This window comes from Bradysia coprophila, unplaced genomic scaffold (genome assembly GCF_014529535.1).
Source record: "Bradysia coprophila strain Holo2 unplaced genomic scaffold, BU_Bcop_v1 contig_297, whole genome shotgun sequence".
Taxonomy (NCBI): domain Eukaryota; kingdom Metazoa; phylum Arthropoda; class Insecta; order Diptera; family Sciaridae; genus Bradysia; species Bradysia coprophila.
In genome coordinates, this window is record NW_023503555.1 from 278,859 (window position 1) to 303,722 (window position 24,864).

At 35.6% G+C, this 24,864-nt stretch overlaps 1 protein-coding gene across 2 annotated transcripts; it reads right to left on the reverse strand.

Moving 5' to 3' along the window:
- Positions 1–11,072: 11,072 nt before the first annotated feature.
- On the reverse strand, positions 11,073–20,148 carry LOC119078599. 2 transcript variants are annotated; one of them, XM_037186188.1, is made up of 8 exons: positions 19,946–20,148; positions 16,315–16,507; positions 16,014–16,201; positions 15,856–15,951; positions 12,292–12,686; positions 12,049–12,229; positions 11,755–11,987; positions 11,073–11,677 (listed from the first exon to the last, which is right to left on the reverse strand). In XM_037186188.1, exons 2-8 carry the CDS (start codon positions 16,490–16,492, stop codon positions 11,380–11,382), a joined length of 1,569 nt encoding a protein of 522 aa, XP_037042083.1. In that variant the 5' UTR covers positions 16,493–16,507; positions 19,946–20,148; the 3' UTR covers positions 11,073–11,379. The 2 variants fall into 2 exon arrangements, with proteins under 2 accessions (XP_037042083.1, XP_037042084.1); XM_037186189.1 differs by lacking the exon at positions 19,946–20,148 and adding an exon at positions 16,634–16,656.
- Positions 20,149–24,864: the final 4,716 nt, after the last annotated feature.

Here is a 24,864-nt window from a genome sequence, read left to right on the forward strand (position 1 = left end):
TTTTTGTTCTTGAATTTTATTTCAGTCGAGAAGGATTACAGACAAGTTTTGGTTGATTTGAATGCAATGAGGAAGAAAATGTTCCACTACCAAAATGGTCTAAGCAAAGAAGACATCGAGCGTGTTCAGTTGTTTGAGTTAACTCCATTTTTGAATGGTGATGGATTCAATGCGCAGTGAGTATAATTGAATATGGTTCATAAGACAACCGATTGGTAAAGTGTGACTTCCTTAGCTATATCGAAAATGATGGGGTAAATTTAACCGTTTATAAGCGGAGTGGAAGCAATGACATTTCTGGGCGACTCACGTGTATATATAAGGACCAGAAATACCACATTGTTGATGGGAAAGTTGTTGTTGATGGGGAGCCATCCTTTTCAGACTACAATTAAATCGATTGTGTTGTCAATGTGTTAATTAAACAAAATTATTCGCCATTTGATCCATGAAACTTTTTAGAAACGTAAATTGGAATCGGCTAATAGGCAGTGACTATTCTAAGTTCGCAGAAGCTCAACTAAGCGACAACGGTTGTTCAATACCGACAAAATACCATTCGGAATCAATAAAGGTTAAGCAGGAAGATGGGGCAGATAAAACCCTAAAACGTCGTACATAATTTCAATTCACTCGAACAAAAAAATCCAAAATGCAGGGAAAATTACCGACATTTTTGCGTTCATCGGTGAAAAACTCACGGTCTGCGTAGCCTGCTGATATAAGACCTTTTGGGATTCATCGATTCAAAAATTTGGAAGTAAACAGCTGACTTCGTTTGAACAATCATTGTCAATTCGATGTTTGGCAAAGAAAAGTTTACAGAATTTAATTAAACCCAAAAATTGGACGAAAATGAATCATCCGTACCCGAACTCAAGGTTCTGAAAGAACAGGTCAAGACACTTTCGAGTTGATCACGAAGGCGGTGTAATCAAAATTTTCCTGTAGCGCCAACTAGGTTTGGAAAATTTTATATGACGATTTCAACTTAACAAAATAAAATTTTGTTTTCAAGTTGACTTTTCAAACAATATCCATGTCTGAATTATCAAGATTTGTGTTTCACCCGTTTAACCTGTTCTTTCAGAACCTTGCCCGCACTGTGATAAAAAAATCCACGAAAGCTGTCAATGTCACCACGAACTTCACATAGAGATTAACCTGTCACCTACGGCTATTCATCTGTTAGCGATAACGATGACAAAAATAATGACAATCTCTGGTTAATATGGTCCTTTATACAGTAAAATTCATGTTATAAAAAAATTGAAGTACAAGATTTCAAATCAACCGAATTAAAATACTGATCAATACTGGAAGTAATAGACTCGATAGTAATATTGGTCATATATGTTTGTCTTCTGTAACAGGTTAAAACTCCTGCAATTGGATTGTTTCTACCTTAGGTTAGTTCCTTTGAAGTCATTATGCATTTGACGATAAGTTCGTATTAGCTGACAAATTGAGCAAGTTTTCATTCAATAAAGGACACAATCAAAAATACAGATTTTTGGTACGTCCTGTCATTTACTTCCGTTTCATCTACACTAAGACTCGAACAATTGGATTGTTTTTTTCTTCTTCGCTTTCGAGAAGAATGAAACCTCTCATATACCCTTTTAGGATACTTTAGGAACAATACATTCCACCACTTCATTCTTCTTCGGCCGAAAAGGACAAGACTGATAACAACATAGTCAAACGACAATTCATATTTTTATTCAAACCAGTCCTTGACACGAACGTAAGAAATATCCAAATTACTTTTCCCATTCCAGTACGTTCTGAACACGTACGAGTGCATTTCTGCCGAAATCGAAACTGTTAATTCGATTAAATTCCACTGATTTGGTATCGCCCGAAAGTGGGCGACCCCGACAACCATACTTCTGATAACCTTAGCATCGGTAACATCGAAAATGTCCACCACAGCAATATTATTGATTGGATTCGGCGCTCTCAGACAGAACTGGATCGTAAAATTTCCGCTCGATAATGGAATGTTTGGACCGAACGAAATGTAACCGGGAAAAGAGAGTCCAACAACTGCTGATACTGCATGATATTCTCTCTTAAAAAATCCATTTCCGACTATCATTGGTGAACTGTCTGCTTCGAAAACGAACTTTGAATTTGCACCTAGAGCCAAGGAATTGACTGAGACGCCCTCCGTGTTGATTAAAGAGGTGTAGACGCCGATGTTGGATATCCAACCGAGCAAATTTCCTCTGTCATCCTTTTCTTGATTGTTCAGAATTTGTGATCGCAGGGACACTGCATGCTGAACGACACGATGCCTCAAATCCGAATCGATATTTTCATCGGTGAGCATTTCTGTAAATATTTTCCACAGTCCCATATGGTAATTCTCATGGATCCCTGGATATTCGTACTGCTGCAGATCACTGTTGTAAATTGCAAGACTTTTTGCCAGTGACCGATTCCAAACTCGAACAGCATTGCCTAAATCACCTATCGTAATGAAATAAAGTCCGTCTAGTGCCAATGTATCGAAATGATCCGAATTGTACGGGAACCAGTTGCTTGAATCGGCTCCCAATATTTTCCATCTCATAAAACTATCGGGATGATCAACAATTCCATTCGGATGTGGTCGACCGTAAGCTTCGCTCATATAACGAGCCAGCCAATTATCGTCCAGCCAAAATTGCGAAAACGGATTGCCTCTTGACGTTCCATTCACACCTTTACCACTGTGTTCATGAAACGCGTATCCACAATGCCGTTCGTTCGGATCGATTTCTAAATTCTTATTGAAATCGCAGAGTAGATAACCGTTCGCATCTCGTGCTGTGAATAGTGTGTTTCCATCAGCTGTCGCTATTAACGCTTCCCTATCAAACGGATGAGAATCGGTGGCGAAATGTTCATAGTAATTCCAAATGTAGTTAAGGTCATCAATGTATTTCCATGTTCCTTCAGCGTTGGAATAAATGTAATTTACAGCCTCCTCTCCAGCGGGAAAATGTCGTCCATATTTAAAAGATCCAGTAGCGGACGTTGTAACGTATAGACAAAGAATTGTTAGCCAGTTCTTGTTCATATTACCCATCAACATTATTGATCGTCTATTGATTTTTTGCAACGGAATATCTCGTTGTTACTATCGAACATACGTTGGTTTGCAAACTGAAACGTTATCACCTTCACAAAAAAAAAGAGATTGTTTTATCAAATCGATTGATTAACAGACATACAGACACCTGTTGGAATATGTAGCTTATTCTGGGAACCCAGTAAACTAATAAAATGATGAGCATGTCATCTGCTATCATCAGTGATGACAAAAATGTGCGATGAATTATTGTCGGAAAGAGATAAATCCAGCAACCTTGTGACTTTCTACGAGCGGAACATGTTCCAGGACAAGGATTCCGTAATTGTAGCAAATGATTCCAAACAATCTTCACTGTTGCAACCTTCCGATTTTATTAAAATCAATAAAAATTGCCTCGTTCGGCCAGAAAACCAATTTTTCCGCTGTCATTTTCAGCGAAACCATCGTTTTTTCTCGATCCAATTTGAATTCGAAATTGATCAAAATTTTCACCAGCAAATTGGCATGTCTCGAAGCCATAAACGATCTTGGTCCGTCGCCGTACGGAATGAAAGACAGTGGATGGCGTTTTTTCATTTCGTCGAGCAAAAACCGATCCGGATATATCTCGCCGCGGCGCTCGTAGCTCGTTTCAATACCTAAATAAAAAATTCGAATATTTTGTCTGAAAACTCAAGAAATTTTGATTTTCTGATCTCTATTTACCTGTCAGAAAAAACGTACGCCTGAGCTGCTATTTGATTAATAAAACTCAACAAATCTTGTCGTTTCAATTGCGGATTTTCTTTGCCATATTTTAGTGATTTATCTAAAACATCGGTATAAAACTCACCGATCTCATTGTCCGTCTTTATCAAATGCAGTCTTCTGCCTAGATCCCGAAACGAAACAAGCAGCATTCTCTTGAGAAAGCTAAACGAGGCGAAGTCCTTCAAAACCGTTTCGTAAATTTTCGAATGTTTATCTTCCAATGAATTGCAATCAATGCCGAACTCTGTCGACCCAAGAGAATCAGTGACGAATCGTGATACAACATCTCCCACTTCCATTGATTCTTTACCAGACATTTCCTTTTCTATTACTGTCACCAATCTCGAAGAAATTTGAATCATCTTATCGAGCATCATTTTCAATCTGGTGCTTGTAAACATCGTCGATATTTTCCGTCTTATATCTCTCCAAGACTGACCTTCCAGATTAATGACATGGGCTGATAATGGATCGTCTTCTTCGTTGAAATAAGCAACACGATTCGAGAAAAAAACTGAAATCCTTGAGTAAATCCAGGTCGGTGATAACGGCAAAAGGCTTTAGATACATGTACACTCCACCAATTGGACCTTGATGCTGCAATAGGCGATACATTTTTCGCCAGAATTCGCCTGGTAAAGTAGACAACAATCAAAAGTCCAAACAGAAGTGTAGCCAGTGATATCATAACTTCAGAATGTGATGAAATGGACTTATGAAATTAGGTTACAGAATTTTTAACGAAGCGAAAATTTTATTTGCAAAAAAATGTTCGTTTTTATGGTCAGAAAAAAACGTTCTGTACGTGAGGCAAGTCACGACTGGAATGCGATAACATTTCGAATTTTTATTTGTTCTGTTTAGTAATACAATTTTAAACAGTACCGACACGTGGAGGGTGTACAATAAGTTTTAATTGATGCAGCAGCTGTAAGCTGGCGGTTTTTATGTTATTTTATGTCGGCATATCTTTTTACTTGTAAGAGATGAGTAACCTCCCAATTTTTGTACCTTGGAAACATAAGGTAAAAGCACGACAGAGTAAAATAAACCAGGCAGGAGCGATTCATTTTCGAAACGTCAAATAAGTGACCTAATACACTGTATGAAAATGAGCCCGAATGAACACTGATAGCTTGAAAAATTTTATTCACAAAAATATAGGGCTACTAGATTATGCAGGTCCCTAGTCAAATCAGCGCTCCTGCCTGAAATTCAATTCTCAAAAACCAGAGTCAATCATTTTATTTTGCTTTCATTTTAAATATTTTTTTTATGATTTTTTAATTCGTCTGGACAGGTTAAAAATTAACGGATAAAGCTCAAAATGTCCTCTAGCTAAAAACACGAAACAAAATATTTTCGACTCTCCCCGGAAATTGGAAATTTAGTAGAAGAAAAACAACGTAAATTAAGACATTGCGGTATTCATTTCAATGCTTGTATGTCGATGCTGACGATAACAGGTGATAGCAACTGGCTACAAAAGGTCGAAACCACGTATATTGACTTCGCTATCGTACACAAAACAGAGAATGTGTCGGTTTTCAAAATTCCGCGAGTGTAGTCCTTTTGTGCCTTCGAAAACTGGTCGGTGACCTCTCGGCGAGTGTAAACCTTTCGTGCTTCTTGTATCTGCATCGCTATATCTACATCTATCGATAATCTAAATGGAAAAACCTTTTTCTTTCTTTTCTTATTTCTTTTTATTATCTCATTTTGTCATCAATAAAATTTAGAAAAAATATTTCAATTTTCGCAAACTTATCTTTAATCAATCAACTGATTAACCAATTGCATAAAAATATATTAAAAATTTATTATCAAACATTATGCTGCTTTCGTGAACGCAAACAGAGAACAATTTACAAAAAAAATGAAACAAACCCGGTGAAGCACATTTCATCATTGGTATGCTTAAAAAAAATTGTCCAAAGTAACTTTGAATAATTTTAAAAATTTACTGGTGTGTCGTGTTGAAACTTTCATCGAACAAATTGCGCAAAAAAGGAAATTTGTTTTACAATATTAATTCACTCTCACTTCTCATACTGAGAGACTTAACAATTAAACGTTAGTACGATTACGATTCAATAAACAAAAATTATATTTTACCAAAGCATGGGGAAGTGATCTTACTAAATGACTCGGGGCTTTAACACGCTTTTCCTATCGAAATGAGCGGACACTAATCTACGATCTATACACGATATTCTAAAGGATCGTTTCACTCTTTCATATAAAATCGGTTCATACGAATCCTTTTAAACTATCCGAACAGCTGCATTTAATAACGATTATTAGACAACATTAGAGCACAATCAAAAGCTATTTGATTTAAGTTCAAAATTCGTTCAACAGCAGGTCTCCTAAGATCACTTCCCAATCTCAAAAATCGGATTCAATCCGTGGGTACTATATTTAATAGTCATACTACTAATAGTAAATTTAGTGTAAAATAAAACTTCTTCTTCTCCTTCTTTATAGTTTAGCTTACAAACATTTAGACTTAAATGTGATGGGAGTATATTTTATCAATAAAATTTTTTTTCGATCTTACGATCGCCAATAAGGAATTTATGATCGTTATGCGGTGTAAATTCATGATTCGTTAGGTTATAATTGGTTGAACGGGAAGAGGAGAGTGATGTATACAATAGATGTGATTGAAATTCTAGTTATAGTAGTATAATAGTAGTAGTATTTATACGATCTAAGTTTCACTAACTTTTTCTCATTAATTTTTTTTGTTAAAATTTTACTTTTAATTTCGGGGTTTTATTTTTACTTTGTTTTATTCTGATTTCTATTCATTTTGTTTAGACAACCAGTCACATAAAAAGCAGCAATTAAATTCGTCACTATTCGCGTACAGACCGGTACACAGTTCACGTAAATGCTGAAATAACTTGAAAAATGCTTCGAAAAATGGTCATCGATCAAACAAGTTGAATAATAAGTTGAAGAGTTTTCAATGAATTCTGTAGTCCACTGAAGTCTTATGTGGCGTCGGTAATACTTGGAAGCAGAGCAAATGCCATATTTTGACAAATCTCGAAAGATGAACCCGGATGAACCAAGTTTTCCAAAAATTACTCAAATTAAGGTGTATTTTTGACAAATTGATTTTTCATTGTTCCAAAATTTACGCAGTTTTTACGAAAGTAGACCAATTTTTCAAATTGAGCAAATTGACAGACTTTTCAAAATGTAAAGAATTTGCTAAAAATTTAACAAAATTTGTCAAATTTTTGAAAATTTTGAAAATTCTGGCAATTTTGGGAAAATTTGGAGCAATTTTTGGAAATTGGGTCTTTTTTCCGGCAATATTGAGCTCGAAAAATTGAACAAATTTTTTTGGAAAATCAATTTCTCAAAAACAGAGCTTGAGGTAAAGTTTACGAAAGTGAAAAATTCACCAGTGAAACTGTTACTATTTAAGAAAATTTTCCCTAAAAATTCAAGGAAAACTCTCCTTGCCATTTTCAAATTTGTGGAACGATGCACGTTTTAATGGTAGTTTATCAAACATATTTTATCGTCCGAAATGAGCGACAAAACTGCAATATTTCAGACCTGCAGTTCACTTCGGAGGTATTTTTCATGAACAGTGTACTCGGTCTTTTAAAATGTTACTCACTACATTAGTACTTATAAAATGAATTTCATTTTTCTTCCCTTTTGCTATTCATCTGTATTTCTCTTAATTTTATAAATTAAATTTAATTTCTGTTTTTAGTTTTAATAATAGTTTAATAATAGTAGTTTATGTATAGGTACATTTGTATGCAGACTAGGTTTGATTTATTATTATTTCCACTATTTCATTTATTATTCTTTCGTCATCCTTTAACTATATTATACTGTTTGTTTTGCGTTTTTTTTTTATCGTAAAACATTAAAATAAGGTCTCGTATCCAGCCCCAGAATTTAAATGAAAACAACAACTTTCTACGAGAACAGCGACACTTTTTGATACATTTAGGTTGTTATCATTCATAGAACACCAAAACTAAGAAAACAAATTGGATTCATTGAGTAATCAAACCGTTGGTTTCAAAAACAGAATTGGTAGGATCAACGTTGTGACTCAAGATGTTTATTTTATTGATTTGTATTTGTCCCGTCAGAGCGTAGATTTTACTAACAGCTACCGCGGTGACTACCTCCATCTGAGGCCGTCCAAAATTACTTAATAGTATGTTACTATATCAGGGAGGTAATGTGATATCTCGAATCCAGATGAGTCAAAGTGACCGAGGGCTTCAGCCCGAGGTACATTTACTCATAGTGATACGAGATATCACATTATTTCACCGTGTATTGTATTGGGATTTACCACAAGAGGATGGTAAAGAGTTTTCCCTGGGGAGGGAAAGGCTACATTACCTTCATAGTAAGGTAATATTTTATAAGTAATGGCAGTAACAGCTACTACATCTACAACGCCCCGGTTGTTTATAAACTTAATTGAAAATTTTGTAATGCTCGAAACAGCCGTTGAAGAGTAGTCTTCGCATGATAGGCGTGAATGTCTTGTCGTCTGTCGTCAGACCAAGAATGACATATTTGAAGCTGGTCAAACACAAAAGTTAGATTTTATAACGTAAAATTCTGAAGAGAATGTTGTGAAAAGTCTCAGGCTATGTGCAATTTCCTTTGACCAAAAAGTTGTTTTACCATCTATAAGACCTTTCGTCTAACCGTCCAAAACAACTGAAGAAAAAAACAAGTTCTGGTCGTTCCATGAAGTCAAGGAAAATAAGTGAAGAACACAGAACGGTTTTTTATGAGATTCGTAAGAAATGTTTGGACCAGGGCAGGGCTTATTATTCGAAATTTAAATTCTTAAAAAATCTCCTAAAATTCTTAAAAATCCTGAATTTTTGTTTTAAATCTGGAATAATAAGCCGGTAAACTAGGTCAACCAGAAAGTTTTTAAGACGATCACAACAGGCCGAAACCTCTCTTCGCGTGTAAATCAATAATTTTTTTTTTCAATGAAAACCAAGCTGGAAACTAAATTGATTCCGAAACTTTGGCAGAAGATGAATATTTGGCGTCATCTATTTACTACCGAAACCTGTTCTCTACTATGCGATTCTAATGTTTCATTGAAAATGGCGATTGAACATGGAACAAGCTGCAGTAGTAAATATGGATGAAACATTCGTGAATGGATGTTGAAAGCGTCTGACCACAATTATTTTCAAACTGATCCTGGTTCAGTTTTTCACCTTTTTCACCACCAAAAAATTTCACTGTTCATTTCTACATCAATAATGGAACACTTTGTCAATGAGGCTGGATCAAACTAACTCTACCAAAATGAAAAGGTTTTCCTATTTCGATAAAATTTTCATTTGTTTTTCTATTCTTTAGGTTACGTCGTTTTTGAAAGGAGCGCGCGTTTATTATTAAAAAAATTAATTTAAAAAAAAAACTCATTTAATCCGTTGGTTGATTTAAATTTGAAACAGAAAAAGAAATGAACAAAATCAAGACTAACTGATTAATTTACGTTACTGCGGTTGCTTTCGAAATAGATTTTTGGTTCGGAATATTTTTCCCCCCTTTTCATTTCCATTGTTTTGATCGCTAGAAGAGTTGGTTATATATCACGGGAGCTTATTCTAGCTTTACTCTTCGCACTCGTTCACTTAACTATCATGAGTACCTATAGTAGTTGAATTTGAATTTGACACAAGAACATTTTTCCATAGCTTTCAGTTCACAATAATTTATAGACCGAGAATCTGGTGGTGCGTATCAGTTCCGCTTATGTGGAAATCTATGCCATATTATTAGAGTAGCCGATAAGAATATTTATTGATGTAACCGAGTGATAACTGCTTTTTAGGCGTACGATATGTATTGTTCTACGGCCTCGAAAAACAATCTATACATTGAACGCCTTAGAAAGCATTTATCACTCGGATACACATAACGATTTGCTCAAAAAATGCAACGAAAATTTTACTTTTCGCCACTGAGTTGTGGAAAAACATTTTATGCAACCCAGTGCGTGCAAACTCATTTTGATTGCGTAAATTTTCATTTTGCTGGAATTGTGATTTCGCTTCCATACATAAAATCTTGTTCCTGTCTCGGTCTAATGAGTGTTTTACAAAGACTATTTTTAGGAAAACATTTTTCCAAAATTATTACACTTTTTCCGAACATTTTCCATAATTTTCTAGTATTTTTACAACTAGAAATTTTGTGTAATTTTGCGAGAAAAAGTAGGGAATAAGAAAGCGTTTGAGCGTTCCCTAAAAATAGTGGCTGTTCATTAAACTTGATGTTTTAACAACAACCTCGGCTTCGTCTCTGTTTAACAATTTTCACATTGTTTGCGCAAAACTTCCCATTTAGACACTTGATAGGAAAATAGCTAATGTTGTTGTTGTACGACTTGTGAATTTAAGCGATCGGAGGGCGCTAACGAAGGTAGGCAGAGTCTATATCTCAACCAGTCAAGCATTATCTTAATTTAAAAATCAGAATTTGTGCCAGATCAAGCCAGTAGAGCGAAATGATGAATGCAATTTGAAAATAAAATTGTTATTGAGAGGTTTGTCGTGCCTAGACAACTCACATTGTCTAATTTTAAACTTGTCTACCACGACAGACTTTTCACTCAAAAACCTCAAATTGCGTTCGGAGCAATGCTTTCAATTTGACACCATTTTTCTAAGACGTGATAGGTGACATATATTCAATATAGTGCACTTCATGCCAGGGTCTTATATTGAGAATTTTTCACTAAATTTCACCAAATTGTGTTAAACATTTCACTAAATTTTGTGAAATATTTCTCAGAAATAGCACCTGCTTCATACCGTCACTAGTGCCCTTCACACCGTCATACAATTAAATAAATTCTTTTCGCAACGGGTAGTGTAATAATATGACTTTAAAACATATGACCTTGGAAGGAACTGACTGATGCACATTGGTTCTCAGTATATCAAAAATTGTTTGCCGGTCCTGTTTAAAATGAAAATTTGTTTTTTTTTTCTTTAAATCTATTAATCTATAGAAACGTCTAATTAAATGAGAAATCTCCACCAGTCTTATGCACGTCTAAAAACTCTAAAAAAATTCACACTTCTCTCTCTCTCTCTCTCTCTCTCTCTCTCTCTTTCTCTGTCGATAGAGCAAGAATTTTTCTTTCAACAAAAAATTTCTTTTTGGATTCTCTTGAGCTTTCAAATTAATTTTGCTTTTAGTTTCCGACTAAATTTAATTTTTTTTCTATCAAAACTTACACACTGAACACAAAACAAGAACAGAAACAACTTATAAGAGACAAACACTCCAAATTTGTAAACTACAAAAAACAAAATTTTCTTCTGATTTTCCACTCAATTTTTTTTTCATTTTACTTTCTATCCGGTTAGTTGAAAATGGGTCGTCGATCCTTTTAAACAAAAATTTTCTTTCCGAAATAAAAACCTAAAAAGTCGAAACAAAAAATCCTGCGGTGACACCACCGGCCGAAAAAAAAAGTAAACCAAAACCACCGCACAATCGTCCGGTTCACACTATTTACATTGAACATCTTGGCAAATTGTGTTCAATTTCTCGGATGTGGAATCACCAGTTATTATATTGATCGAGCTCACTTTGGCCCGCTGATATGCAGTTACCGTGTTCTCACCCAACAATTTCACGCACACATATCCGATGAGTATTGCAATGCCAGCCGTCATAACGCGGATGATCGGATCGACGTACACCTGTATGATGACCCAGGCGCAGGCGCCCGTCACGCACATCAATGTGACTAAAATGATGGTCTTCGCCCAGTGATTGATGGTAAAACCTTTTTCCCAGTAGAGCCTAATTTTGACGACACACACAAATCGTTCGTTAGAGTGTCCCAGAGTCGTAAATTAATTGTCAATTCAAGTCCTTACTTGTTTGTCCGTTCCACTTCGTATGGCGATCCGCACACTTTGCATTTCAACAATTCGTCCGATTTACTACAACTTTCCACAAGCCATCGTCGAAGACATTCGTGATGTACACTTGATACGTCACCGGTACACTTACACGGTTGGATTAACGGTTCCGCCTTCTCTGTATCATAACAAATCCAACAGTCTTTGCCAGCCAGAAATGATTGACCCTCCTCGGGTGACGTTTGCGGCTGTAGGAGAAATGCAAGATATTAAATGGCCAGGAATGGTCGAAAGATGTCGAGGTTTCACCTTGTCAGATGAAGTACTTGGCACTGGATCGATCTGCCTTCGTAACAACTTTCTTGGATTCAAAATCCAAAGTTGTTCCGGCGCCATTGAATTCCATAAGCAACATGGAAACCATAGAGCGACACCGACTTCGACCAGGCGAAAAACAATGTCGTGCCAATTTCGCGAATAGACTGGCACCCTGGGAATGGGATAGTGTTAACGGTTAGCCGAAATATTTCACTCAGCAATGTTACAACTCACTTCTTCTTCCAAAAATCGCCGAGTGTTTCCGACGCCAAGAAACCCACAATAACGATCATCATAATCGCCTGGCTCAGCAATCCGAAGCGGGCATGATGTACTTGCACCGAATTGATATTGTCGTTGGCATTGCTGGCACCGCAATCGTTAATGAATTCGCCGCGTATCTTAAAGAATACTTCGACGCCGTATATCAGAAAGAAAACGACCACGATGAGCAACAGGGCTGCATAGCATCCGTTAAATATGTGCGAATAGGTGTTCCGATTCGGTACCAATTGGCTGGCCAATACTTCAGCGCCAAACAGGCTGTATGGAAGTAAATTGAATGCCAAAAAGCCGAGAAAACTTTTCGATAGAAATTGTGATGCACGAATGTTTCGTAGGTGGAATATCTGTGAAGAGAAATGTATACACGGTGGTTGGTGTCAGTTGCTTGTATGTAGGCATTCGAACAATAAACCGAGGAAATTATTTATTTATTTGTATCGATTGATATGCCCATGCCCAAAAACAGAATTTTATTTGTCTACCCAAACGATATGGAAGTAAAATTGTGATAATGAATTGAATTGAATCACTGCTACGGATGGAATGAGACGCATCCGAGCAGAACGACAATGGAAATGATTAGTATTCAGCGTACAGAAAATTTATCTTTTCGACGTCGTCATCCATCTGAAGTCGTAAAATAAGTTCCCAATTAAATGTTAATAGGTCCAACACAATACACGTATGACTCATATGATGCACAGGCCTGTGAAATAAACTGCGCCTCATGCTTTCGGAATACTAAACGAAACTTTTTGTTTTAGATTGAATTCTCGATTTAAATTTCCATTCAAATTGTAAACCGCAATTACAATGTTGAATGGAGGCCTTTTCTTCTTGCGAGAATTTTTTTTTGATTGAAAACAATGAAAATGTAATGAGTGGATGGGAACACATTTCCGAATCCCACGAACAGGGTGTGTTGTTCGTATGGGGATTATTCCTTATACATGTTATATGAACATTACGACACATCGGAGCAGCATTGAAAACGATAATGATCAGTCAAAGAGATCAGTAGTGGTGAGGTTCTGTTTAAAATGTGAAATATTGACGTCACTAAATGTTTGTGAACCCGACAGAGTGTGTAATTTCAAAGCAATTAACTTAACCAGTTAACTTTCATTATTGATTAAAACTAGCCCGAATATGAATGCGTTTAATTAATATAAAAAAAACCGAACAGTTTGAGGTTACAAGGGTCAGCTAAGGGTAAACATCTGTTATCAACAAGATTGACAAGACTTAGCAATGATCTACGATTCATGTGTGTTTTTATATATGTGAAATGTGTGTCTAGACGAATGAAGTAAAAGATTTTTTTATCAAACAGAAAGAAGTTTTTTGAATAACTGAAGTAGCAGATCTAGTAGTGACGTAAGTTTTGTATGACGATACGCTTGCCATTTCTGAACAGATTATAGGAGAATCATGTTTAGAAACTAAGAAGAAATGTAATAGAGTTTTTCCATATTTTAGTACATTCTGTCATGGAATTACTGCTGTCACTGCACTTATTTTCATGTGAACCAACTTCATATGATGACATTTGTTCTGTAATGACAAATGTGAAGTTTAGTTGGTTCACATGAAAATAAGCCGCAGAGAATGAAGTATATGAAAGGCCAACCCTCTTGTCCCATAGTGATCGATGAATTTCTAATTTAGAAATTAGAAGTTCATCGATGAAGTTGGTTCACATGGAAATAAGTGCAGTGACAGCAGTAATTCCATGACAGAATGTACTAAAATATGGAAAAACTCTATTACATTTCTACTTAGTTTCTAAACATGATTCTCCTATAATCTGTTCAGAAATGGCAAGCGTATACAAAACTTCTGTCACTACTAGATCTGCTACTTCAGTTGTTTAAAAATGTTCTTTCTGTTTGATAAGCATTGCAAATTTGTACAGAAAAGAATAAGTACAGTCCTTTGTGTCCGAAAACATGCTACACTAGCTTTAGGATTTTTTCTTTTTCTCTTTGGGTTTGTGCATGAAAAACAGAGGAACTAAATTTTCTTCTGGGAAACTGAAATAGTACATTTCGTACCTTGGACTAAAAGTCTTTTTTAGTGTGTGAGAGGTTTCCAGGAACAGCCGAAGGCGAGTAAATATCTTTTCATACCTTTTCCATCCAATATGAAAAATATTATTCGAACCACGGACTAAAAATCTTTTTTAGCGTATTCGATTCCAGAACTCACCTTTGGCTCTTCCTGGAAACCTCTCACACGCTGAAAAAGACTTTTAGTCCTAGTTACGAAATAAACTATTTCATGAGCGCGATGTTATTTTCTCCCCTCAATTGCCCATGAAAAATTTGTGTTTTATTGACGACTGTTCGAATGACATTTCTTGTAAGAAAAGTGCAGCACTTTCTCTCTCTAGAGAGAAGAAAATAGTACTTTTCTCATTCGAACTGTCAGTTTGTTTATGTTTTCGAAAATGGTATGGTGAATCGATTTTTTTGTTTCGTAAAGAAAAACGGCAGAACATGTGTACGTATAAAAAACGTTGTATTCACCTCTGAGATAATTAGGAAATTCCAACTCGAGCGAAATTGCCTACCTCGCTTCGCTGACTCCTCTCGGTAAGCAAATAACTATTTCCGGTCGGAAGAACAGTTTGTATGAAAAAAATTAAAGTTCGAATTTCGAATACCTCCTCAACGAGACAGTATTGTTCAAAACTCCTTTTTTTCGTTATAAGCCTGACTCAATACTGATATTTCGTGGAACAACTTGTGCAACAAAATTGGGTCTTTTTGGGTAGGTCTTTTATTTCAAAAAGTGATCTGAAAAATTCCAAAATTTTGAGGTTCTGACATCGTTAATTCCAAACCAATATCCTTACATGAGGGGTATCATTACTGCCTTGCAGACTTTAAGCCGTTGTCTGGATATTGATTTGTTATGTAAGCCAGGGTTTGTACGGTTCCAAACAAGTATTTGTTTCGGTGTTAGACTTTAGGAAACTATTGTAGAGAATTGAGACTGAAGATCATCTTCAAGGACGTTTGAAGTGCAATCCACGTTAAAACAAAAATTCGTGCAAATGAATGAATGAACGAAACCTTTATAACGAAACTTAACTGCAAGTACTGTAACTTGACGATGATCTATTTGAACTGTACAGAGGTTGACAGTTGATTTATACAAATTCACCATAAGACATCACAAACAGAGACTCTAGAAGCTTAACCTGCTGCTGAGCATAAAAGTTACTTTAAGTGTTCTCAAAACTGAGACGCCTCTATTGAACCATTCAAATCGTGTGACAAAAGTAGTGTCCTACTTTTCGCGGTACATACAAAAAACGGACGGAATGGAACTCAACTAGTTCTTTAGCAACCTAAATTTACACCCATGATATTAGTTCCTATAAAACGAAACATGACAAGTAAAATTAACAGATAAGTAGGACTCGTCCCGCCCCAACTCCACTAACGACATCGAAAGACTCGACCGGCAGCCACCATTCCCTAAATTTCAAAATAAATTAATGCTCACCTCAGCCCATAAACAAACCACCAGCGATGCACACGTCATCAGCAACGGGTAATAAGCTGACATTAAATTTGACGCCCATACTGGTTGCAGTACTTCCTGTAAAACATCGTGAGTTTGAGAATCGATACATTTTGTGTGATATGACGTGCCAAACTTACCGGTGTCGTAAAATAGGCGCCTCGCAGTAAAGCCGCTATGAAAACCACAAAGTACAACAACTTTTGCGTTGTTAGACGACAGGCTCTCAGGAACGAGGGTTGTTTCAGTCGCTGATATTCAGATACTATGCAAATTAATAACTGAATCAGCGACACAATGGCCACAAAATAAAACACCGATGAAATGCCTACGAGGAACGGTAAAATTATGGAAATCATATCATAGCAACGTCATAAAACTTTCTCACATCTATCATACGCACTACTCACTTACGCAACTGATTTTTTTTCTTGCACTTACCAGCATGATAAGGAAGATTAAATCCCGTACATTCGTCACCGCTGTAGCGTATTTCGCACAGACACGTTCCATTTAAACAGTCACCCCGGCCTGAACACGGACTGTCGTCATCAGGTGGGCTTAAATCAATCGGATTTGAGGAGGAGCACCTCATAAGTGAATGAAATGTCTTAATCATAATACGTTTACAGGCCTGAAATGAAATATAAAGACCCGAAACTCATTTAAATGTTCACATTAAAAACGAAACAAAAAAAATTAACATTGCGATAATAACAGCACAGACAGCGGGCGAGCATTTAAATATAATCTATCTCACATTGCTGAGGGTTAAAGTTCGCTTTTTTTATTTACTTTTATTTGGCGAAATTGCCTTTGTGTATGGCAGGGATTATATATTTAAACAAAAAATATTTAAATTAAAATTAAAACTGCGAGTGATTTCGGTAGCAGATTGTTTTTCCACTTGTGTGCTATATACTTTTGCGCTTAAAGATAAAATTGTCTTATCATTTGCCTCTGTAAATCAGACTTATATTTACTCATCAGAAAATAAAGCAAGAAAAAACAATCGTTTCACGGAACGCAATAAAAATGCAGACATAAACAGAAGGCCGAAGATTAACTCAACTACCCACAACTGAACTACTTTGTGTGGGTATAGGTTTCTGTTAACAATAACAAAAAGAATTGATAATGGAAATGCATTGTAAGAGATAAGGATTGACAGAGCAGATTATCTTAAATACGTTTTGGCATACACTTCACACTTTAAAGGAACTTTAAGACGTTGGCAGAAGCTTTGATCGAGATTTGTTGTAAAAACATCATCTCAGTCCATCACTATGGTAAGAAGAAGATTCTGGCATATGACGACTCTTGGTTCGTGTCCCAGTCGTTCAATAAATTTTCATTATTAAATATTCGGCTAAGTGAACATAGGGCTGGACTAGAGATGAAGGGGCATTTTTCGCCCACGATCAAGCCACTTAAAGCTCAAGAAAAAAAAATTGGCAGCCCATTGCCTATAAACGTTGTTTACAAAGTATCGTCGAGTGTTGAACTTCATTCCATTGTTCACGTTTTACTAAACAAGCTCAAGCTCACTAAAGCCTATGTTCTGGCCTTTGTCCTAAAAATTTGAAGCCCATAATGCCCATACCATGGCATGTGGGCATGTGACATGGGCTGCGACCACTTTCATGGGCAGCGTACACTCATCTCTATGTCCAACTTGCTGCCGTTGAGCCGATCATGCGATCGTGAAAATACAAACGGTCGATCGCTATAGCTAGTCTTTCTGAAGACTTTATTTCAACAGAACAATACGCGGTAAAACGTTTGTAACATAGTCGACACTAGGGGTCATGTCATCGAACAAAGAACACTATCAAAGAAACAACTCTGGATAAACGTTAAACTTATTCGTTCGTTGACTGCATGGTTAACCTGTTACAGACGGCTGTCATCTGTTATCGACAACGACAGCAATAATAAACGACAAACTCTGCCAAATGAGGTCTTATGTAGCAAAAATCGTGTTCAAAACAAATGAAGTAAAAGATTTCTGAAATCAATCTCTGAAAATCTTCGATCAAATGAAGTAATAGATCAGATATTAAAACTGTTAATATGCTTTCCGTCTGTGACAGGTTAACTTCACCATAAATACTTTTATTACTCGGCAGTTATTACACAAAATTGAAATGTTAAACTAACTATGCTCAAGACGAAGTATTGCCATTAAATGCTATCAGTTCACCAGTTTAATGCCGATTACTTGCCAGCGAAATGTGATCAGTGTGTTCTGTTAAAATTCTGATCTAACTAGTAGTGTCGCTCGCATCGTAAAAAATTGCAGTTAAAATTAAGATCAATTAACCGTTTTGTCTTTCTCGTCCATTTGGGCTAATTAACATTGAATAAATTCACAAAAAAACATCTCTTAACCAAATATTCATAAATTGAAATGACGCAGAAACCCAAACCACTAAGTCACTCGGAAACATTGAAGAAAAAAACGACTGCGAAATTAATATATTTCAACAAATTTAAGCGGGAAACACCAACGTTCGATTTTATTTGACTTTATGGAATGATAAACAGATTGAGTTGTATGCCCGCCTTATCTTAAAAATTACAGAAGCTTTTTTCGGAGGGTATTAAAAAGCGTTTAGCTAGATTGATTAAACACGAGCACTGGCACGAACCCCGGATGGTCATTGATTCAGAAACAGTTAAATATAGCTGTGATCTACAACGAGGTCATAAGTATTCTTTCATAATGTTCTCTTATATGTCAACGAGTATGAATCTCAAGCCTTTAAACATAAGAAGTAGCAGATTTAACGATCTTCATGGCAACACTTGCAAAGTGATTTACTCAAATTTTCCACAAACAGAAGATCTCATCATGGAGACTATGAGTACCGCGCCGCCTTTACCATACATATCGTCAACAACATGACTAAAGGGCGTCATACCATTTTTTAAACGACTTATTCCTTAGGACTCATATTGGTCTGATTTCGAAAAACTTTTTTTTTCCTGGAAGCTGTCAACATTTGTGAGATTTTAAACTTTGTATAAAGTCAATCCAACCGATGGTTCGAAAGATATAGTCGTTTAAAAAACGGTAGGACGCCATTTAGTCATGTTGCCCACGATATAGATTTTAGGTAAGTGAACGTGGTGCCCGAAAAAGAAAACTGGCGCCCGAAAAAAGACTGAGGACAGGCGCCCATTGTAAAATTACAAGAACAAAAAAAAATCAAATTTTCAAAGTGCCAGTAGTGCCTAAAAGGTAGAAGGCGGCCCTGTACATTATACTTCAAGTAATTGATAACATAAATCGACAGACCAACAGGTGTAATACATATGCCATAGTCTCCATCTGTTTATTATCCAACCATTAGATTAAAACGAGTGACTACACATCCGGGACCAAGAAATAAATTACTTGACGGAAAATCGTATTTTATTGAAGTTTATATACTCGGCCGTCCACTTTAATTCAACTCATTTGCCGTGAATTGAAGAAGGAATAAAAAATGATTTTGTGAATATCATGAGCCCCGTGTGTAAATAAACATTGGTAGATTAATTAACAGAATGACCTCAAGCCCGTTCGTATAAGAATTTTGTGTATAACGTAGACGAACAAAAAATCCAATTCGAGTAAACATAAGAGACCATTCCAATTGGATATATGTTGCAATTTTAAATTTGTTTAAATTGGAGCACAACAAGAACATACCGAACCATTAATAAGCGTAACAATGACCGAGTTAACAATGAGTCGTTCATATATACAACAGAGTCGGTTTTGATTAGCACAAAAAATAATAAATAAAACAATTTTCAGGTACACTTGCACTTGAGTGTCATAACAACAACAACAACAATGATACGAATAATGTCCCAGCTTTTGTGACTGATGTGGACTTTTTTCATTTCTCTAATTTTTTTGATTCAGAATTATAACAATTCATCGACATACATTGGTTTTGTACATTCGTTAGTATCAACGTAGTCACACATTTCGGATTGCAAATTGAATGTACAGAACTACGCACAAAGGAATATTTTATTACTTAAAATCCCGAAATTCCATTTTTATAACTCTTCTCACCTCGATGGCCCTCCATTCAAAAAGACGTCAATTTCGACAATATACACCGTACAAAACGTAAAATATTTTCTTCACAATTCTAAACACTCTATGCAATTGTTCACTAAGAGTTCCGTATTTTTCGTTTCCACAAAATTTTAATACTTTTCATTGTACAAATTACTTTCAACCATTTTGGATATGTGAGATTGAAATGTCAAATTTCAGATTCGTATTGCCGCATGCAATCTAAAAAGTTGAATATGCTCAGTCGATGTGACTGAAGTGAATGTGGTGAATAGGTGATTGCGATGTAAATTTTAAATTTTGGTGGGAAAACCAAACTGCAAGTAGCAGGAAGCTCTAACCCGGAGTTTTGTAGCTTACTTCAAGCTCTATCCATTGACATCCCACTCGATCATACCCACCGTCCCAGATAGGAATGGAGTTGATTTTTCACAATGTATCTCAACCCATCAAATTTTGGATAACAATTTTGAGGTCAATTTATTATTTTCAAATAATTGATGAAGTAAAATTTTAGAATTTTGGTTCGTTTCGTCAGCCTGTCCTCTACAAAAAAAATTCTATGAGACATCTTCTGCCTGTATCACGTTAGTTTTACTGACTATTATCTCGTAAACCTATAAATAATAAAATTCGCTAGAAAAAACATTATTTGGGAAACTTTAAAGTTCAATGATTTTCCAAAATTTGATGGGTTGAGATACATTGTGAAAAATCAACTTCATTTTTATCTAGGACGGTGGGTATGGTCGAGTGGGGTGTCAATGGATAGAGCTTGAAGTTAGCTACGAAACTCCGGGTTAGAGCTATCTGCTACCTGCTTCGCCAGCCGCCCATGACACTTCAAAAATTTCAGTTTTTTCGAGGTTTTTCACTTGTTGCGGCGGCTGGGTGGGTCGGACATCCAAGGCTGTAAACTTTGAGAAGGTCATGCAGCTACAGATACGCGGGTTACACACCACACTTGATGATAACATGGCGGATTTCGTACAAAAATTCAACAACCGTGATAAAGTTTATAGCCTTGCGGACATCGGCGTTTGTTGGTCAACAATATTCGCCTCATCGACCTTCATAAACGTACACAATTTGACTTTATTCACATCTCGCATGTTGGAGTAATTGATAAATAACGATTTTCCGCGATCACTTCGGAGAAAATTTTTCTAAAGACCATGACAGCCCAACAAAAAAATTTTCGGGAAAAAAGTTGATCCACGATATTCTTAGAATTGAACGACGATTCATTTGAGCCATACCTCGATCGGTTCGCCGTCGGCTTAAATCCCGATTTCATAAGGCTGTTCGAAGTTTTGGCGAAGTGACTCTTAAATTTTAATTCAAGCAAAAAGTTCAGTACTGTTAATCTCTAAAAGATTTGAAATGATTTTGAAACATGTTTCTATCTGTTCTGTTCCTTCTTTTGATTGAAGTCTTGTTAACTTATCGAATCATTAACAGAAATCTTTTACTTCTTTAGTTTTAACACACTCTATGCTATGTAAGCCACAGTACCCAAAACTCAGAGCTTACTTTTGTCATCGCTGTAGGTAACAGATGACATGATATCGATGACATAAATGTCCATAATCTTGATGCCATGTTCATGAGGATTACAAAAAAAAATTATGAGGTTTAGTTAGAGCCGAAATAAAGTCTAATATGGCGAAAATCTTGTTTTTAAAAGGTTAAAAGAAAAAAGAAAATTTATGCGACGAAATTATTTGAGATGTATGCTGTGAAATAGACGAAAATGGGCACAGACTACGCCACTTTACCAGATACTGAGGAAAAGTAAGAAAGAACGATCGATTTTTTGTTATGCGAGACTAAAAGTCTACTGTTTTCAAACTTGGCTTATCGATTACTTAGTATAAGTTAAAAAAAAACGCGTAAAAAAAGACTTTCACTTTCATGTGTTGTTTAACGTGTCACATACGGCAAACATATTAACAGTTTTACTATACAAACTATTACTTCATTTGATCGAAGATTTTCTTTTAGTTCATTTGTTTTTAACATGTTTCTTGCTATATAAAATCTGATCAGTCAGAGCTTGTCGTTTATTCTTGCTGTCGTTGTTTAAACGGAAACTTTTGATGTGTGAAAATATTTTTTGAATAAAATTTGGTGTTAACGCGGGAAAATTTTTTTGGAAGAAAAGCAAAGTGAAATTTGTTGAGATTTTGTTTTTGACGAGTAAAACTAATTAAATAGTTTGTGATATTAGTAATCCCGAGCAAAGTCGGGACTACTCCACCAGTTGAACATAAAATTTGATAAATGTTACAAGTAAAATTACATGAGGGAAATTGAATATTTCCTACTAAATGTGTTCTTACATAGAAACACTCAATTATGTTGTCCGAAAAATGAAAGTGTAAACCGAAAATATTTTTGATTTTATCTTTTCTCTATGATGTCTTCAACATTTTTATGTCTCTTTTAATTATAGATCACACTTCCACCACAACACGGCTGCTTCAGTTCCAAGTCTAAGATTTATTTGACAAGTCTGGATAATTTTGTACTTGAATGCTTCTGCAGTAGATAAGCCACACATATTATGCACATGATGTGCAAACATAAATAGAGCAGAAAGAAAATTTTAACATAGAAAGTTACTCGATTAATTGTTGTCTATTTTTTGAACGCAGATTAGTTGGCACTAGTGCCAATGGTTTACTTTACATATAAACTTACGTCTGTTACGACTGGTGCTAAACGCAAAGTCTATAATAAATACTCGTAAATAAATAAAGGATCACAAAAGATAAACGGTTTGCTATCGTCTTCGATCAGCTGCTGTTGCAGTTAGCTGACAGAATGCACACCATTACTCCAACCAATCTAAGACCGAGTTCACAAAGCCAAGGCTGTACACTGTTGGGGAGTCTTCAAACAGATCCACGGGTGCACCGGAGTAAAAAAGTGATGATGCAGAAAAATTAGTATTGGCAAGCTACAAGATCATTTTTAAAGTGTTTTAGTATAGTAGACATAACTGAAATTTAGACATGAATTTCATTCAGCTGTTTTTTAGCTGTCACCTGGTGTACTCATATGTAAACAAAAGTGATTATCCGTCTTTATACATATGAACCTGTTTGAGTGGACCAGTCTGAAAAATAGCTGAATCGAATTCGTGCCTAAATTTCACTGACGTCGACTGTAACATGTTGTAAAGGGAAGAGATATGGTTGAAAATCTCATATAAATATATACAAATATAGTCGCCATGTGTAACATACGTTGGTAACATACGTTTCTTGTGCACAATGTCATTGTACAGAATCATCGCTTGTGAAAATTATGTTTTCTTCCCGGTATCTGATTTCCCAATTTTTGCTGGTGTCCACAAAAATTCGACCAAATTTCCTGGTAATTGGGATTTCCCGGTAAAACTGTTGGGATTTTACGGTAAAACTGTTGGGATTTTACGGTAAAACTGTTGGGATTTCCCAGTTAAGAATATTTATTTTTAATCTTACTGAAGCAATATACCTATGCAAATCCTCTTTAATTAAAAATAGAGTCGTAATCGCTCAGTAGAATAATATTTTAATGGCAAATCAATTTCGACATCAAATTGATGTCATCATCAGCGGCTGAAAAATCATTCATTATGATAAACAACACATCACTACCTCAATAATATATGTCTCTTTGTAAATTTAACAATAATATCACTCCTAACAGGGCAATCATTTCGCTAGTTTTACGATTTTCTAGTTTTTCAATAATTTCTTGATGTCGATTGCAAGGCCCTATTTTTGTTTTTTTGGTAATTTCCCTATTTCTAGTCATTTCTCGATTTCAGTCCATTTCCCTATTTCTGCTAATTTTCCCATTTTTGGCCATTTCCCGATTTCTGCTTATTTTGCCACTTCTGACCAGTTTCCCAGAAAAAAAAGTTTCCCAGATCTTACCATTTTCCCATTTCTAGTCTAGCTAACGTCTGTTGTCGATAATTGCTTCAGAAATAAACGACTAGCTCTGACTATTGCGGTCTTAAATAGCAAAAAACATTTCAATTAATGAAGTAAAAGATTTTGAAATCTGAAATCAATCTATCGAAAATAATTAGATCAAATGAAGTAATAGATCCCGACAGTAAAACTGCTGATATGTTTGTCGTCTGTGAAATGTTAACCTGTACAGAACTAGATCTCAGCAATGCACGCAGTTTGATGAGTGGTTACGATTTTAACTTGTAAATAAACAAAGTTAAAAACCAGTGGGGCTATGCAATGCTGTGCATATTTTTCGATTTCACACTTATTCACACTACATCATGCGGATGATTGTTGTGCTAATTGACTTTTAAACACCTCAGCATTTTTGATAGTTTTCTCATAAAAATGCAATCATCTGCATACATTATGATAGTATCAGCCCACAACAACTTACGACTGAGCCCGAGATGTTATTTTTTTGTAACTTTTACCTTTCACAAAAATGAGTTACTTATTTACCTTTCCAATGTTTACTCTAGGGATAGGTTCATTAATTGATATTGGGAAATAGAAATGTACGCCGAATGGTTTATAAATAACATCATGCATGACTGTATACATACATACGTACAACGTTATTAATCTCTGAAGTAGAATATTATTTTGCTAAAGAAAACCATATTTCCCGAGATTTTGACGGTGTAGGAATTTGCTGAACTATTTTTGGACAGAGTAGTTTCCATTCATACGAAAGTCATCTAAAGGAAATCCACTGCACAGGGCATTTGGTCTTCTGTTATCGACAAAAATAATTCAAAATGAGTAATGACGTCTTATATAAGAAACGGTAAAACTAATGAAGTAAAAGATTTTGTATGTTTTCTGTCTTTTTTTGAAGAAAAGACGATGTAGCTCAGTATTAAAGTAAAATATTTTGTCTCAATTCTCAATGTGTTG

Bases quoted from the DNA above. Each gene is read 5' to 3' on its own strand.
- LOC119078599 (XM_037186188.1), bottom strand. From the start codon at position 16,492: ATGATTAAGACATTTCATTCACTTATGAGGTGCTCCTCCTCAAATCCG. The intron at 16,202-16,314 runs GTAAGTGCAAGA...CGTTCCTCGTAG, and splicing joins TAATCTTCCTTATCATGCTG to GCATTTCATCGGTGTTTTAT. The intron at 11,678-11,754 runs GTAAGGACTTGA...CGTCAAAATTAG, and splicing joins GAAGTGGAACGGACAAACAA to GCTCTACTGGGAAAAAGGTT.